Raw genomic sequence first — 15,859 nt, 5'->3', positions numbered from 1 at the left:
GACACCAACTGAGTTCCCAAAACCTGCTTATGTTGCTTATGCCTGGAACCGGCCCTGTGTAGAGGACTATATTTAAGAAATAAGGCCTGAGGGGGTGTGGTATATGGCCAATATACCACGGCTAAGGGCTGTTGTTATTCACGATACAACGTGGAGTGCCTGGACACAGCCCTTAGCTGTGGTATATTGGCCATATACAACAACAAAAAACTGAGGTGCCTTATTGCTATTATAAACTGGTTTCCAACGTAATTAGAGCAGTAAAAATAAAAGTTTTGTCATACCCGTGATATATGGTCTGATATACCACAGCTGTCAGCCAATCAACATTCAGGGCTCGAACCAACCAGTTTATAATTATCTTCTTATTGGCTAGCCACATACATGCTCTTACCGCCCCTAACTCCATGTCTGTTTCTATTTCATCAAATCTGTAGCCCTCTCCATTTACTATGCTCTTCCTCTCCCTCGATTGTCTCTTCTTCTCTTTTTGCACACATAGCCACACTCCTTTCTCTTCTCAGTCCCCCTCGGTCTCCCCTTGTCTCCTTGTATTACTTGGCACATGCAGCCCTGCTCTCTCCACGCTATACCCCTGCCACCCCCTCTACCGACACACACTGTTACATATCTCTGGGTCAAATGTAGCTTCAACAAACAAGTTCTCTCACACAGACTCTTTGTGATATATCTCACTCACGCTAACACACATACACAGGGATACACAGAACACACACATTTGGGGTTATGTCTCTGCATTACTTCTCTCTGTGTGACATCTCTGTGCAATCTTTGCCCGCTGGGCACAAAATGCAGTGTTTGTTATTAGTGGGGGAGTGGAGACTTTCTGTCTTTCTCTTGCTTCCCCCCTCCTTTCTGTCTCTCTCCATCCCTCTCCACCACTCCTCATGCGTGATCTCTCTCCTCCACCTTTCCCTAACCATCCGTCTCCCTGACAATCTGCGTCCTGCATCCATCCGTCAGTCGGTTAGTGGTGAGATGGGGAATATGAAAACAGGCGGGCGGAAAAGAAAAATGAGAGCAAGAGGGAAAGAAAAACAGAAGCAGATTCAATAAGAGACTGTGGAGAGGAGGAGTGTGTTTGTGTGTGCTCTATCCTCGCTCTCTGCGCGAGCGTGTGTAAGCGTGTGCGTCTCTTCTGGCTCCACTGTTGTTCACTGGCTCCATGGATGAGCTGGGCAGAGGAGGGAGAGCGGAATCAGCGGATGCGTCTGGCCAGAGGAGAACGGGAGGAGTTTGGATCGGCATGCGCGACAAACTGGCGGCACTGTACATCAGCGGCTCTATCTCCATCCCTCCCTTCCCCCTCTCTCTCCCTTTCTCTCTCACGCGCACACACACTCTCAGACTCACACACACTCACACAAGGGCTGGATGTCATCTCGCTAGGCTGAACAAGAGGTGCTTAGGCTTGTCATTAGTCGCACAGGGAGATCCAGAGAGTTGAGTGTGTGTGTGAAGTGGGGACACTGAATACACAGAGGTGGCTTTGATTGGCTCGTGGCTTAAATGACTCTCTCACTCTGTGTCACAGTGGACTTACCTCTGGGATCCTGACAACGAAAACGGTCACTGAGAGAAGGAGAGAGGGCGGGGGGATGTTGGCGGAGCGGAGGGGGGAGGTTTCAGGCACAGAGAGGCTGGCATCCAGAGTAACTAGGGACAGAGAAAGAGTGGAGGCGCGGAAGGAAGGGATGCCCTGGGGGTGCATCTTTCTATTCTTCACGCTCTCTCTTTTCTATCTGGAGTAAGGACTTGGGGGTTGTGAAGATCTCTGCCTCGTGCTCTTCCTCTCTCTCTGTCTGTAGGTCTGTCTTTGGCTTGATTCTCTGGGTTGCTTTATTTTGCTCTGTGTCTCTGTGTTTGTCACTCTTTCTGTGCTGCAGGTGTGTATGTTTGGGACACTCCCCCTCTCCCCTTTCTCTTTCTCTGTGTGAACTGAACGTGTGATTATGTGTTCCTTTTCTAGGTGGTAGCTCAGGGCTCTCATTGCATTGCCTCTCCCGCTCTCTAGCTCTCTCTCTCTCTCGCTCTCTCGCTCTCTCATTCTTTCTCTCTCTCTCTGTGTATGTGTGTGTGTCTCTGTAGGTGTCTGTGTATTGGGGCGTCCTTGGCTGTGGGACCAGAGGGGCCATGATGGACCTAAAGGATAGTTGTGGCAGTGAGGGGAGCCATGAGAGCTCCAGTCTGCACCCGTCCTCCTGGCAGGCCTTCTCCCACACCAGCACGCTACACGGCCTGCGCTTCATCTTCCCCTACGGCCGGCCAACACCTCGCCGCCTGCTCTGGGCCGCCGCTCTGCTGGCCTGCCTGGGCCTCCTGGCCATGGAGAGTGCCGAGCGCCTGGCCTACTTCCTTTCCTACCCCCATGTGACGAGCGTGGATGCCGTGATGTCGAGCAGCTTGGTGTTCCCTGCCGTCACCGTGTGCAACCTCAACGCCTACCGCTTCAGCCGCCTGTCCCGCAATGACCTGTACCACGCTGGGGAGCTGCTGGCCCTGCTGGACGTCCACCTGAGGATCCCTGAGCCCCAGCTGGCCGAGCCCCACGTCCTGGCCTTCCTCACGGACAAGGCCAACTTCACCGCCTACAGGCCCAAGTCCTTCAGCATGCGTGAGTTCACCGAGAGAGTGGGCCACGACCTTAAGGAGATGATGCTCTACTGCCGATACCAAGGCCAGGAGTGCAGCCACAAAGACTTCAAAATCGTAAGTCTACTCATAGTCTCCCTGTCTTTGCTCAGGTCAGGTCTGCTGCTACTGCAGCGCAGTTGAGTCTCTCACTCAGAAGGCTTTGTCTGTCAAGTGTTAATGTATGTTCTGTGATATGGTCTACAAGTTTTCAACGTTTTTTCCCTCTGAGTTGACTTGATGTATGTTGGTAGCTGAGGCTGTTTCCTCCCATGCTACTGTGGGTCCCCTGCTGTGTATTTCTCTTGATATTTTTGTACTTCCATCTACAGGTAGTTTTTTAGTGATTGTGTACTGCAAGCACACACTCTGCAGCTGTCCTGCTATTGTTTTCTTTATTTCATCCACAGGACAGCTCTTGATGTTTTTACAGTCTGTGCTACAGGTCTCTTGATAGTTCCCATAAATATGGAATAAGTAGTTTGTCTTTGGGCTAAACACGTGACATCATTTCAGATTTCATGGAATGACAGCTTTTGTTACCCAGTTACAGCTCTTGTTACCCAGCTACAGCTCTTGTTACCCAGCTACAGCTCTTGTTACCCAGCTACAGCTCTTGTTACCCAGCTACAGCTCTTGTTACCCAGCTACAGCTCTTGTTACCCAGCTACAGCTCTTGTTACCCAGCTACAGCTCTTGTTACCCAGTTACAGCTGTTGTTGCCCAGTTACAACTCTAGTTGTTGCTCAGTTACTGGTCTTGTCCACATACAACTCTAGTTGGCCAGTTACAGCTGTTGTTGCCCAGTTACTGCTCTTGTCCACATACAACTCTTGTTTCCCAGTTACATCTCTTGTTTCCCAGTTACAGCTGTTGTTGCCCAGTTACAGCTGTTGTTGCCCAGTTACAGCTGTTGTTGCCCAGTTTACAGCTCTTGTTTCCCAGTTACAGCTGTTGTTGCCCAGTTACAGCTGTTGTTGCCCAGTTTACAGCTCTTGTTTCCCAGCTACAGCTCTTGTCCACGTACATCTCTAGTTGCCCAGGGACATCTCTAGTTGCCCAGGGACATCTTGTGTTGCCCAGTAACAGCTCTTGTTGACCAGTTACAGCTCTTGTCCACGTACATCTCTCGTTGCCCAGGGACATCTCTAGTTGCCCAGGGACATCTTGTGTTGCCCAGTAACAGCTCTTGTTGACCAGTTACAGCTCTTGTCCACGTACATCTCTCGTTGCCCAGGGACATCTTGTGTTGCCCAGTAACAGCTCTTGTTGACCAGTTACAGCTCTTGTCCACGTACATCTCTAGTTGCCCAGGGACATCTTGTGTTGCCCAGTAACAGCTCTTGTTGACCAGTTACAGCTCTTGTCCACGTACATCTCTCGTTTCCCAGGGACATCTCTAGTTGCCCAGGGACATCTTGTGTTGCCCAGTAACAGCTCTTGTTGACCAGTTACTGCTCTTGTCCACGTACAGGTCTAGTTGGCCAGTTATATCTCTTGTTGCCCAGTTACAGCTGTTGTTGCCCAGTTACAGCTGTTGTTGCCCAGTTACAGCTGTTGTTGCCCAGTTACAGCTGTTGTTGCCCAGTTACTGCTCTTGTCCACGTACAGGTCTAGTTGGCCAGTTACAGCTCTTGTGGCCCAGTTATAGCTCTTGTTGCCCAGTTACAGCTCTTGCCCAGCTACAGTTTGTAGGCCACAAGTACAGGTTGCTGCTAATGAGTTTTCCTCAGTGCTTTTTGTCTTGTAGCCATAGAGCAGTAGCACACACACAGCCCCTGCTGTAGACATGCCTTTAGGATCTGATCTGCTTTGATGAGGTTCCCTTTGAGGAGTGTAATCATTCTTGTCATTAAAGGAGAATATCAAAGATATCACTCTCTGTCTAAACCAGCATACTGGCAGCTTGTAGATTGTCTGAGTTGAGGCTTCCAGGTCGCCCAGTTTTGTAGTCACAGATGGATTCATATCTTGGTTTTTCATCTCGGGACACACTCACTGTCACTGCACAAAGACATTACATGTGTAATGTAATAGCTTCACTGGTTTTATTGGTGTGGTCTCAGTGACTCATTTTTAATTCTGTCAGGAATTAGTCATTCTTCAATGGTGAATCTGTAACCTAGTAATCTTTTGGGAATCTCTGTTTGGACAATATGTCATTTCCTGTTAACTCTGTTGGATCCTTTAGGTGTAAATATGGACCTAAGAATGCTCTGTAGTCATACTTGCTAGTCCCTGTAGTGATTTATGCACTAGTGACGTTTCTTCAAATCAAATTGTATTGGTTACATACACATATATAGCAGATGTTATTGCAGATGTATTTATATTTGAGTTTCTTCAAAGTAGCCACCCTTTGCCTTGATGACAACCTTGCACAGTCTTGAAGGAGTTCCCACATATGCTGAGCACTTGTTGGCTGCTTTTCCTTCACTCTGCAGTCCAACTCATCCCAAACCATCTCAATTGGGTTAAGGTCAGGTGATTTTGGAGGCCAGGTCATCTGATGCAGCACTCCATCACTCTCCATATTGGTCAAATAGCCCTTACACAGCCTGGAGGTGTGTTGGGTCATCGCTGAAAAATATTTTGATTTGTTTAACACTTTTTTTAGTTACGACATGATTCCATATGTGGTATTTCAAAGTTTTGATGTCTTCACTATTATTCTAAAATGTAGAAAATAGTAAAAATAAAGAAAAAACCTTGAATGAATAAGTGTGTCCAAACTTTTGACAGGTACTGTATAGAAATATTTGGACGAACAATGTCGGAGTGGCATTGACTAATATACAGTAGAATAGAATTCAGTATAAACATATGAATTGAGTAAGGCATGATGTAAACATTATTAAAGTGACTAGTGTTCCATTATTAAAGTGACCAGTGATTCCAGATCGTTGTGATGTGTACGCCAAGAAACTTGAAGCTTTTCACCTTCTCCACTGCGTTTTGTTGACGTTGAGGGAGAAGTTATTTTCCTCGCACCACTCTAACAGGGCCCTCACCACCTCTCTGTAGGCTCTCGTCATTGTTGGTAGTCAGGCCTACAACTGTTGTGTTGTCTGCAAACTTGGTGATTGAGTTGGAGGCATGCGTGGCCACGCAGTCATGGGTGAATAGGGAGTACAGGAGGGGGCTGAGTACGCACCTTTGTGGGGCCCCTTTGTTGAGGATCAGCGATGTGGAGGTGTTGTTTCCTACCTTCACCACCTGGGGGCGGGATAGGGCAGTGTGCAGTGCGATGGCGATTACATCGTCTGTGGATCTATTGGGGACGTATGCAAATTGAAGTGGGTCTAGGGTGTCAGGTAAGTTAGAGGTGAAATTAATCTTAACTAGCCTCTCAAAGCACTTCATGATGATAGAAGGGAGAGTTACGGGGCGATAGTCATTTAGTTCAGTTACCTTTGCTTTCTTGGGTACAGGAACAATGGTGGACATCTTGAAGCAAGTGGGGACAGCAGTCTGGGATAGGGAGAGATTGAATATATCCGTAAACACTCTAGCCAGCTGGTCTGCACATGCTCTGAGGACGCTGCTAAGGAGGTCGTCTGGTCCAGCAGCCTTAAGAAGGGTTAACAAGTTGAAATGTCTTACTCACGTCAGCCACGGAGAAGGAGAGACCACAGTCCTTGGGAGCGTGCCGCGTCGGTGGCACTGTGTTATCCTCAAAGCGGGCAAAGAAGGTGTTTAGCTTGTCCAGAAGGAAGATGTCGGTGTCCGCAACGTGGCTGGTTTTCCCTTTGTAATCCGTGATTGTCTGTAGACCCGGCCACATACGTCTTGTCTCTGAGCCATTGAATTGCGACCCCACTTTGTCTCTGTACTGACGTTTTGCCTGTTTGATTGCCTTACGGAGGGAATAACTACTCTGTTTGTATTCAACCATATTCCCAGTCACCTTGCCATGGTTAAATGCAGTGGTCTGCACTTTCAGTTTTGCGCGAATGCTGCCATCTATCCACGGTTTCTGATTTGGGTAGGTTTTAATGGTCACAGTGGGAACAACATCTGCTATACACTTCCTGATGAACTCAGTCACCATGTCAGTGTATACATCAATGTTATTCTCAGAGGCTACCCGGAACATATCCCAGTCCGCGTGATCAAAACAATCTTGAAGCATGGATTCTGATTGGTCAGACCAGCGTTGAATAGACCTTAGCACGGGTACTTCCTGTTTGAGTTTCTGCCTATAGGAAGGGATGAGCAAAATGGAGTCATTAGTGTTTTAGCAGCGCGGGTGCTACAGTCAATGTGTTGATAGAACTTTGGAAGCGTTTTCCTCAAATTTGCTTTGTTAAAATCCCCAGCTACAATAAATGCAGCCTCAGGATATGTGGGTTCCAGTTTGGCTGGTACTACAACCGAAGAGAATTATCTTGGGAGGTAATACGGTCGGCATTTGATTCTGAGGTATTCTAGGTCGGGTGAACAAAAGGACTTGAGTTTCTGTACGTTATCACAATCACACCGTGTGTAGTTAATCATGAAACATACAACCCCGCCTTTCTTCTTCCCGGAGAGTTCTTTATTCCTGTCTGCGCAATATACTGAGAACCCAGCTGGCTGTATGGACGGGGACAGTATATCTGGAGAGAGCCATGATTCCGTGAAACAGAGTATGTTACAGTCCCTGATGTCTCTCTGGAAGGAGATCCTCGCCCTGAGCTTGTCTACTTTATTGTCCAGAGACTAAACATTAGCGAGTAATATACTGTCAGTGGCTTTTGAGTCTTGTCTTGTGACTCTCAGTTGACCTGTGTCAGGGAGAATGTTGGCGCTTGGAGCCTAAGATTTTCATTGTACCCTGCAATCACACCTGCAACCCTGTACATGTGACTGTTAAACACTCTGAATCTGAGTCATGTTGACAGTCTACAAGACTGTCATAATCTCTGCCCACTGCCTGTTTCCTTGGTCTCTCTCTTTCTCTTTCCACTCTCCCCCTTCCTTTGTCACAAAAATATATATATCCTTCTACCAAGTCAAAAAGATTAACAGAAATAGAAACACACACACACTGGAGTATTACCATGACACAACAGGGACCAGAGTTTGAGTGGCATTGTGATGAATGACCGCAGGGAGGATTGTGGGAACATGGGCGTCAGTGTGATGTGACAGATGGAACTGGAACAGAATAGAATACTACACAAAAGAGAAAGCAGAAATGTGTTTTTCCATTCTAGTGATAGTGTCAATGTGTATTTGTGTACATTTGAAATATATTTACGCATGTGGATAACAGATTGCATTTGTGTGAGCGTTAGATTCTAAATGTAAAAACATTAGAATAATTGAAAAGTCTGTGTAGCCAGTATGTGAGGCTGGAGCCGTGTGTGTGTGTGTGTGTGTGTGTGTGTGTGTGTGTGTGTGTGTGTGTGTGTGTGTGTGTGTGTGTGTGTGTGTGTGTGTGTGTGTGTGTGTGTGTGTGTGTGTGTGTAATTAACTGAAGGTGTGTGTATGTGTTTATGTGTTTATAATGTGTGAATGTGATTCTGATTGTGTTAAGTAATGCTCCCTCTGTGTGATTATTACAGCCCTGATTAAACGCTGATTGATCACAGTGACAGGCTACATCAGTGTCTGCCAGACTAAATGCAGCTCAATGTGGCAGTTCTACAGTAGCATCCCCTCAGATTGATGCCAGGGTGGGCCCTATCACATACTCAACCTTAATGAGAGCCAGCCAGCATGGCCTGATGATAGCAGCCAGACTAGGGGCTCTGTATCACACAGACGCTAATTAGCAATACATCTGACCCAGCCTGGCCAAGGGTTACAACCACAATGGTGTATTTTCAGCACCGCATTTATGCACTACACAACCTGTGGCCCCATCTGACTGGCTGGTTGTAATAGATTCGTCTAGCTACAGTGAGGGAAAAAAGTATTTGATCCCCTGCTGATTTTGTACGTTTGCCCACTGACAAAGAAATGATCAGTCTATAATTTTAATGGTAGGTTTATTTGAACAGTGAGAGACAGAATAACAACAAAAATATCCAGAAAAATGCATGTCAAAAATGTTATAAATTGATTTGCATTTTAATGAGGGAAATAAGTATTTGACCCCTTCTCAATCAAAAAGATTTCTGGCTCCCAGGTGTCTTTCATACAGGTAACGAGCTGAGATTAGGAGCACACTCTTAAAGGGAGTGCTCCTAATCTCAGTTTCTTACCTGTATAAAAGATACCTGTCCACAGAATCAATCAATCAATCAGATTCCAAACTCTCCACCATGGCCAAGACCAAAGAGCTCTCCAAGGATGTCAGGGACAAGATTGTAGACCTACACAAGGCTGGAATGGGCTACAAGACCATCGCCAAGCAGCTTGGTGAGAAGGTGACAACAGTTTCTGTGATTATTCGCAAATGGAAGAAACACAAAAGAACTGTCAATCTCCCTCAGCCTGGGGCTCCATGCAAGATCTCACCTCGTGGAGTTGCAATGATCATGAGAACGGTGAGGAATCAGCCCAGAACTACACAGGAGGATCTTGTCAATGATCTCAAGGCAGCTGGGACCATAGTCATCAAGAAAACAATTGGTAACACACTATGCCGTGAAGGACTGAAATCCTGCAGCGCCCGCAAGGTCCCCCTGCTCAAGAAAGCACATATACATGCCCGTCTGAAGTTTGCCAATGAACATCTGAATGATTCAGAGGACAACTGGGTGAACGTGTTGTGGTCAGATGAGACCAAAATGGAGTTCTTTGGCATCAACCCAACTTGCCGTGTTTGGAGGAGGAGGAATGCTGCCTATGATCCCAAGAAACCATCCCCACCGTCAAACATGGAGGTGGAAACATTATGCTATGGGGGTGTTTTTCTGCTAAAGGGACAGGACAACTTCACCGCATCAAAGGGACGATGGACGGGGCCATGTACCGTTAAATCTTGGGTGAAAACCTCCTTCCCTCAGCCAGGGTATTGAAAATGGGTCGTGGATGGGTATTCCAGCATGACAATGACCCAAAACACACAGCCAAGGCAACAAAGGAGTGGCTCAAGAAGAAGCACATTAAGGTCCTGGAGTGGCCTAGCCAGTCTCCAGACCTTAATCCCATAGAATATCTGTGGAGGGAGCTGAAGGTTCGAGTTGCCAAACGTCAGCCTCGAAACCTTAATGACTTGAAGAAGATCTGCAAAGAGGAGTGGGACAAAATCCCTCCTGAGATGTGTGCAAACCTGGTGGCCAACTACAAGAAACGTCTGACCTCTGTGATTGCCAACAAGGGTTTTGCCACCAAGTACTAAGTCATGTTTTGCAGAGGGGTCAAATACTTATTTCCCTCATTAAAATGCAAATCAATTCATAACATTTTTGACATGCGTTTTTCTGGATTTTTTTGTTGATATTCTGTCTCTCACTGTTCAAATAAACCTACCATTAAAATTATAGACTGATCATTTCTTTGTCAGTGGGCAAACGTACAAAATCAGCAGGGGATCAAATACTTTTTTCCCTCACTGTACATGGCCAATTGCCTATGTCTACATTGTTGTGTCTGTGTTTAACCCTGATCCCTATGAAGGGATATATCCACTTGAAGTAAGTTTATTGGGTGTCAGATAGCCTAGAGGTTAAGAGTGTTGGGCCAGTAACCGAAAGGTCGCTGGTTCGAATCCCTGAGCCGACTAAAAAATGTGCCGATGTGCCCTTGAGCAAGACACGTAACTCTAGTCGCTCTGGATAAGAGTGTCTGTTAAATGACTAAAATGTAAAAATGTCCCACCATCAGAGCAGCACAGAACACCAACAGGTAGGGTTGTAGGCTACATTATGTTTCCTCTCACTAAACATTTTATTTGTTTTAAAATTGTGCATTTCACTCCATTTGAAATCCCCATGCATCATATTACATCCTTAATGTGAATGGATCCATTCATCGTTAATGTGCCATTACGAAGCCATTTTACGGTCCCTACAGGGCACGGCTCAGTCTGTTAAAGGGCACGGGAACCACTGCTAACTCACTCTCCCTGGTCCGCCCCTCTAAAACACCCCAGAGACAGGAAAGCAACCTGTTCAGCAGAATAAACCTGGGGTGAGGCCTGGCTTGAAATGTGCATGCCCTGCTGTTTATTTAAAAGACACCGCAATAGTGTGGATCATGTGAAGTAGTGAATTGGTGGTCTCTGGATCGTGGTGCGGTTTTCGAGAGAGAAGGGGAGCGCTTGAATCAGTGAAGACGGAGGGACGTGAGTGAAAAAGAGAACGTGATGGAGCCCCAGTCAGTCAATAAAGAGAGGGTGAGAGAAAATGGGATGTCAAGGCATGGAGAGAGAGAGAGCTGGACTAGGTGGTAAAGCCAGCAGGAAGAGAGAGAGAGAGCTGGACTAGGTGGTAAAACCAGTAGGGGGAGAGAGAGAGCTGGACTAGGTGTTAAAGCCAGCAGGAAGAGAGAGAGAGCTGGACTAGGTGTTAAAGCCAGTAGGAAGAGAGAAAGAGCTGGAGTAGGTGGTAAAGCCAGCATGGAGAGATGGAGAGCTGGACTAGGTGGTAAAGCCAGCAGGGAGAGAGATAGAGCTGGACTAGGTGGTAAAGCCAGCATGGAGAGATGGAGAGCTGGACTAGGTGGTAAAGCCAGCAGGAAGAGAGAGAGAGCTGGACTAGGTGGTAAAGCCAGCAGGCAGAGAGAGAGAGCTGGACTAGGTGGTAAAGCCAGCAGGAAGAGAGAGAGAGCTGGACTAGGTGGTAAAGCCAGCAGGAAGAGAGAGAGAGCTGGACTAGGTGGTAAAGCCAGCATGGAGAGATGGAGAGCTGGACTAGGTGGTAAAGCCAGCATGGAGAAATGGAGAGCTGGACTAGGTGGTAAAGCCAGCATGGAGAGAGAGAGCTGGACTAGGTGGTAAAGCCAGCAGGGAGAGAGAGAGAGAGAGAGAACCGGACTAGGTGGTGAAGCCAGCAGGGAGAGAGAGAGAGAGCTGGACTAGGTGGTAAAGCCAGCATGGAGATATGGAGAGCTGGACTAGGTGGTAAAGCCAGCAGGAAGAGAGAGAGAGCTGGACTAGGTGGTAAAGCCAGCAGGGAGAAATGGAGAGCTGGACTAGGTGGTAAAGCCAGCAGGAAGAGAGAGAGAGCTGGACTAGGTGGTAAAGCCAGCAGGAAGAGAGAGAGAGCTGGACTAGGTGGTAAAGCCAGCAGGAAGAGAGAGAGAGAGAGCTGGACTAGGTGGTAAAGCCAGCATGGAGAGATGGAGAGCAGGACTAGGTGGTAAAGCCAGCATGGAGAAATGGAGAGCTGGACTAGGTGGTAAAGCCAGCAGGGAGAGATAGAGAGAGCAAGACTAGGTGGTAAAGCCAGCAGGGAGAGAGATAGAGCTGGACTAGGTGGTAAAGCCAGCATGGAGAGATGGAGAGCTGGACTAGGTGGTAAAGCCAGCAGGGAGAGAGAGAGAGAGAGCTGGACTAGGTGGTAAAGCCAGCAGGGAGAGAGAGAGAGAGAGCTGGACTAGGTGTTAAAGCCAGCAGTAAGAGAGAGAGAGCTGGACTAGGTGGTAAAGGCACTATGGAGAGATGGAGAGCTGGACTAGGTGGTAAAGCCAGCATGGAGAGAGAGAGCTGGACTAGGTGGTACAGCCAGCATGGAGAGATGGAGAGCTGGACTATGTGGTAAAGCCAGCAGGAAGAGAGAGAGAGCTGGACTAGGTGGTAAAGCCAGCAGGCAGAGAGAGAGAGCTGGACTAGGTGGTAAAGCCAGCAGGAAGAGAGAGAGAGCTGGACTAGGTGGTAAAGCCAGCAGGAAGAGAGAGAGAGCTGGACTAGGTGGTAAAGCCAGCATGGAGAGATGGAGAGCTGGACTAGGTGGTAAAGCCACTATGGAGAAATGGAGAGCTGGACTAGGTGGTAAAGTCAGCATGGAGAAAGAGAGAGAGAACTGGACTAGGTGGTAAAGCCAGCAGGGAGAGAGAGAGAGCTGGACTAGGTTGTAAAGCCAGCATGGAGAGATGGAGAGCTGGACTAGGTGGTAAAGCCAGCATGGAGAGATGGGGAGCTGGACTAGGTGGTAAAGCCAGCAGGAAGAGAGAGAGCTGGACTAGATGGTAAAGCCAGCAGGGAGAAATGGAGAGCTGGACTAGGTGGTAAAGCCAGCAGGAAGAGAGAGAGAGCTGGACTAGGTGGTAAAGCCAGCAGGAAGAGAGAGAGAGAGAGAGCTGGACTAGGTGGTAAAGCCAGCATGGAGAGATGGAGAGCTGGACTAGGTGGTAAAGCCAGCATGGAGAAATGGAGAGCTGGACTAGGTGGTAAAGCCAGCAGGGAGAGATGGAGAGCTGGACTAGGTGGTAAAGCCAGCAGGAAGAGAGAGAGAGCTGGACTAGGTGGTAAAGCCAGCAGGAAGAGAGAGAGAGCTGGACTAGGTGGTAAAGCCAGCATGGAGAGATGGAGAGCTGGACTAGGTGGTAAAGCCACTATGGAGAAATGGAGAGCTGGACTAGGTGGTAGAGTCAGCATGGAGAGAGAGAGAGAGCTGGACTAGTTGGTAAAGCCAGCAGGGAGAGAGAGAGAGAGAGAACTGGACTAGGTGGTAAAGCCAGCAGGGAGAGAGAGAGAGAGAACTGGACTAGGTGGTAAAGCCAGCAGGGAGAGAGAGAGAGCTGGACTAGTTTGTAAAGCCAGCATGGAGAGATGGAGAGCTGGACTAGGTGGTAAAGCCAGCATGGAGAGATGGAGAGCTGGACTAGGTGGTAAAGCCAGCAGGAAGAGAGAGAGAGCTGGACTAGATGGTAAAGCCAGCAGGGAGAAATGGAGCGCTGGACTAGGTGGTAAAGCCAGCAGGAAGAGAGAGAGAGCTGGACTAGGTGGTAAAGCCAGCAGGAAGAGAGAGAGAGCTGGACTAGGTGGTAAAGCCAGCATGGAGAGATGGAGAGCTGGACTAGGTGGTAAAGCAAGCATGGAGAAATGGAGCGCTGGACTAGGTGGTAAAGCCAGCAGGGAGAGATAGAGAGAGCTGGACTAGGTGGTAAAGCCAGCAGGGAGAGAGATAGAGCTGGACTAGGTGGTAAAGCCAGCATGGAGAGATGGAGAGCTGGACTAGGTGGTAAAGCCAGCATGGAGAGATAGAGAGAGCTGGACTAGGTGGTAAAGCCAGCAGGGAGAGAGATAGAGCTGGACTAGATGGTAAAGCCAGCAGGGAGAGAGATAGAGCTGGACTAGGTGGTAAAGCCAGCATGGAGAGATGGAGAGCTGGACTAGGTGGTAAAGCCAGCATGGAGAGAGAGAGAGCTGGACTAGGTGGTAAAGCCAGCATGGAGAGATGGAGAGCAGGAATAGGTGGTAAAACCAGCATGGAGAGATAGAGAGAGCTGGACTAGTTGGTAAAGCCAGCAGGGAGAGAGATAGAGCTGGACTAGGTGGTAAAGCCAGCAGGGAGAGAGATAGAGCTGGACTAGGTGGTAAAGCCAGCAGGGAGAGATGGAGAGCTGGACTAGGTGGTAAAGCCAGCAGGGAGAGAGAGAGAGCTGGACTAGGTGGTAAAGCCAGCAGGGAGAGAGAGAGAGCTGGACTAGGTGGTAAAGCCAGCAGGGAGAGATAGAGAGAGCAAGACTAGGTGGTAAAGCCAGCAGGGAGAGAGATAGAGCTGGACTAGGTGGTAAAGCCAGCATGGAGAGATGGAGAGCTGGACTAGGTGGTAAAGCCAGCAGGGAGAGAGAGAGAGAGAGCTGGACTAGGTGGTAAAGCCAGCAGGGAGAGAGAGAGAGAGAGCTGGACTAGGTGTTAAAGCCAGCAGTAAGAGAGAGAGAGCTGGACTAGGTGGTAAAGCCACTATGGAGAGATGGAGAGCTGGACTAGGTGGTAAAGCCAGCATGGAGAGAGAGAGCTGGACTAGGTGGTACAGCCAGCATGGAGAGATGGAGAGCTGGACTATGTGGTAAAGCCAGCAGGAAGAGAGAGAGAGCTGGACTAGGTGGTAAAGCCAGCAGGCAGAGAGAGAGAGCTGGACTAGGTGGTAAAGCCAGCAGGAAGAGAGAGAGAGCTGGACTAGGTGGTAAAGCCAGCAGGAAGAGAGAGAGAGCTGGACTAGGTGGTAAAGCCAGCAGGAAGAGAGAGAGAGCTGGACTAGGTGGAAAAGCCAGCATGGAGAGATGGAGAGCTGGACTAGGTGGTAAAGCCACTATGGAGAAATGGAGAGCTGGACTAGGTGGTAAAGTCAGCATGGAGAGAGAGAGAGAGCTGGACTAGGTGGTAAAGCCAGCAGGGAGAGAGAGAGAGAGAACTGGACTAGGTGGTAAAGCCAGCAGGGAGAGAGAGAGAGAGAACTGGACTAGGTGGTAAAGCCAGCAGGGAGAGAGAGAGCTGGACTAGGTTGTAAAGCCAGCATGGAGAGATGGAGAGCTGGACTAGGTGGTAAAGCCAGCATGGAGAGATGGAGAGCTGGACTAGGTGGTAAAGCCAGCAGGAAGAGAGAGAGAGCTGGACTAGATGGTAAAGCCAGCAGGGAGAAATGGAGAGCTGGACTAGGTGGTAAAGCCAGCAGGAAGAGAGAGAGAGCTGGACTAGGTGGTAAAGCCAGCAGGAAGAGAGAGAGAGAGAGCTGGACTAGGTGGTAAAGCCAGCATGGAGAGATGGAGAGCTGGACTAGGTGGTAAAGCCAGCATGGAGAAATGGAGAGCTGGACTAGGTGGTAAAGCCAGCAGGGAGAGATAGAGAGAGCTGGACTAGGTGGTAAAGCCAGCAGGGAGAGAGATAGAGCTGGACTAGGTGGTAAAGCCAGCATGGAGAGATGGAGAGCTGGACTAGGTGGTAAAGCCAGCATGGAGAGATAGAGAGAGCTGGACTAGGTGGTAAAGCCAGCAGGGAGAGAGATAGAGCTGGACTAGGTGGTAAAGCCAGCATGGAGAGATGGAGAGCAGGAATAGGTGGTAAAACCAGCATGGAGAGATAGAGAGAGCTGGACTAGTTGGTAAAGCCAGCAGGGAGAGAGATAGAGCTGGACTAGGTGGTAAAGCCAGCAGGGAGAGAGATAGAGCTGGACTAGGTGGTAAAGCCAGCAGGGAGAGATGGAGAGCTGGACTAGGTGGTAAAGCCAGCAGGGAGAGAGAGAGAGCTGGACTAGGTGGTAAAGCCAGCAGGGAGAGAGAGAGAGCTGGACTAGGTGGTAAAGCCAGCAGGGAGAGATAGAGAGAGCAAGACTAGGTGGTAAAGCCAGCAGGGAGAGAGATAGAGCTGGACTAGGTGGTAAAGCCAGCA

General features: G+C 48.7%; 1 protein-coding gene across 2 annotated transcripts in view; it reads left to right on the top strand.

Annotated features, from left to right (window-relative positions):
* The first annotated feature begins 900 nt into the window (after positions 1-900).
* LOC139564804 (acid-sensing ion channel 2-like) overlaps positions 901-15,859 on the top strand; it is a 211,097-nt gene continuing 196,138 nt past the window's right edge. Inside the window, exons 1-2 of one of the 2 annotated variants that reach the window (XM_071384642.1) lie at positions 901-1,422; positions 2,110-2,730. In XM_071384642.1, coding sequence (XP_071240743.1) covers positions 2,155-2,730 — 576 coding nt within the window. In that variant the 5' untranslated portion in view covers positions 901-1,422; positions 2,110-2,154. Of the gene's footprint in view, positions 1,423-1,645; positions 1,830-2,109; positions 2,731-15,859 lie in introns of those variants that run through there. The other variant, XM_071384643.1, reaches the window with a different exon arrangement.

The sequence above is a fragment of the Salvelinus alpinus genome, chromosome 36 (genome assembly GCF_045679555.1).
Source record: "Salvelinus alpinus chromosome 36, SLU_Salpinus.1, whole genome shotgun sequence".
NCBI lineage: Eukaryota > Metazoa > Chordata > Actinopteri > Salmoniformes > Salmonidae > Salvelinus > Salvelinus alpinus.
This window is presented reverse-complemented; position numbering and strand designations above follow the sequence as displayed.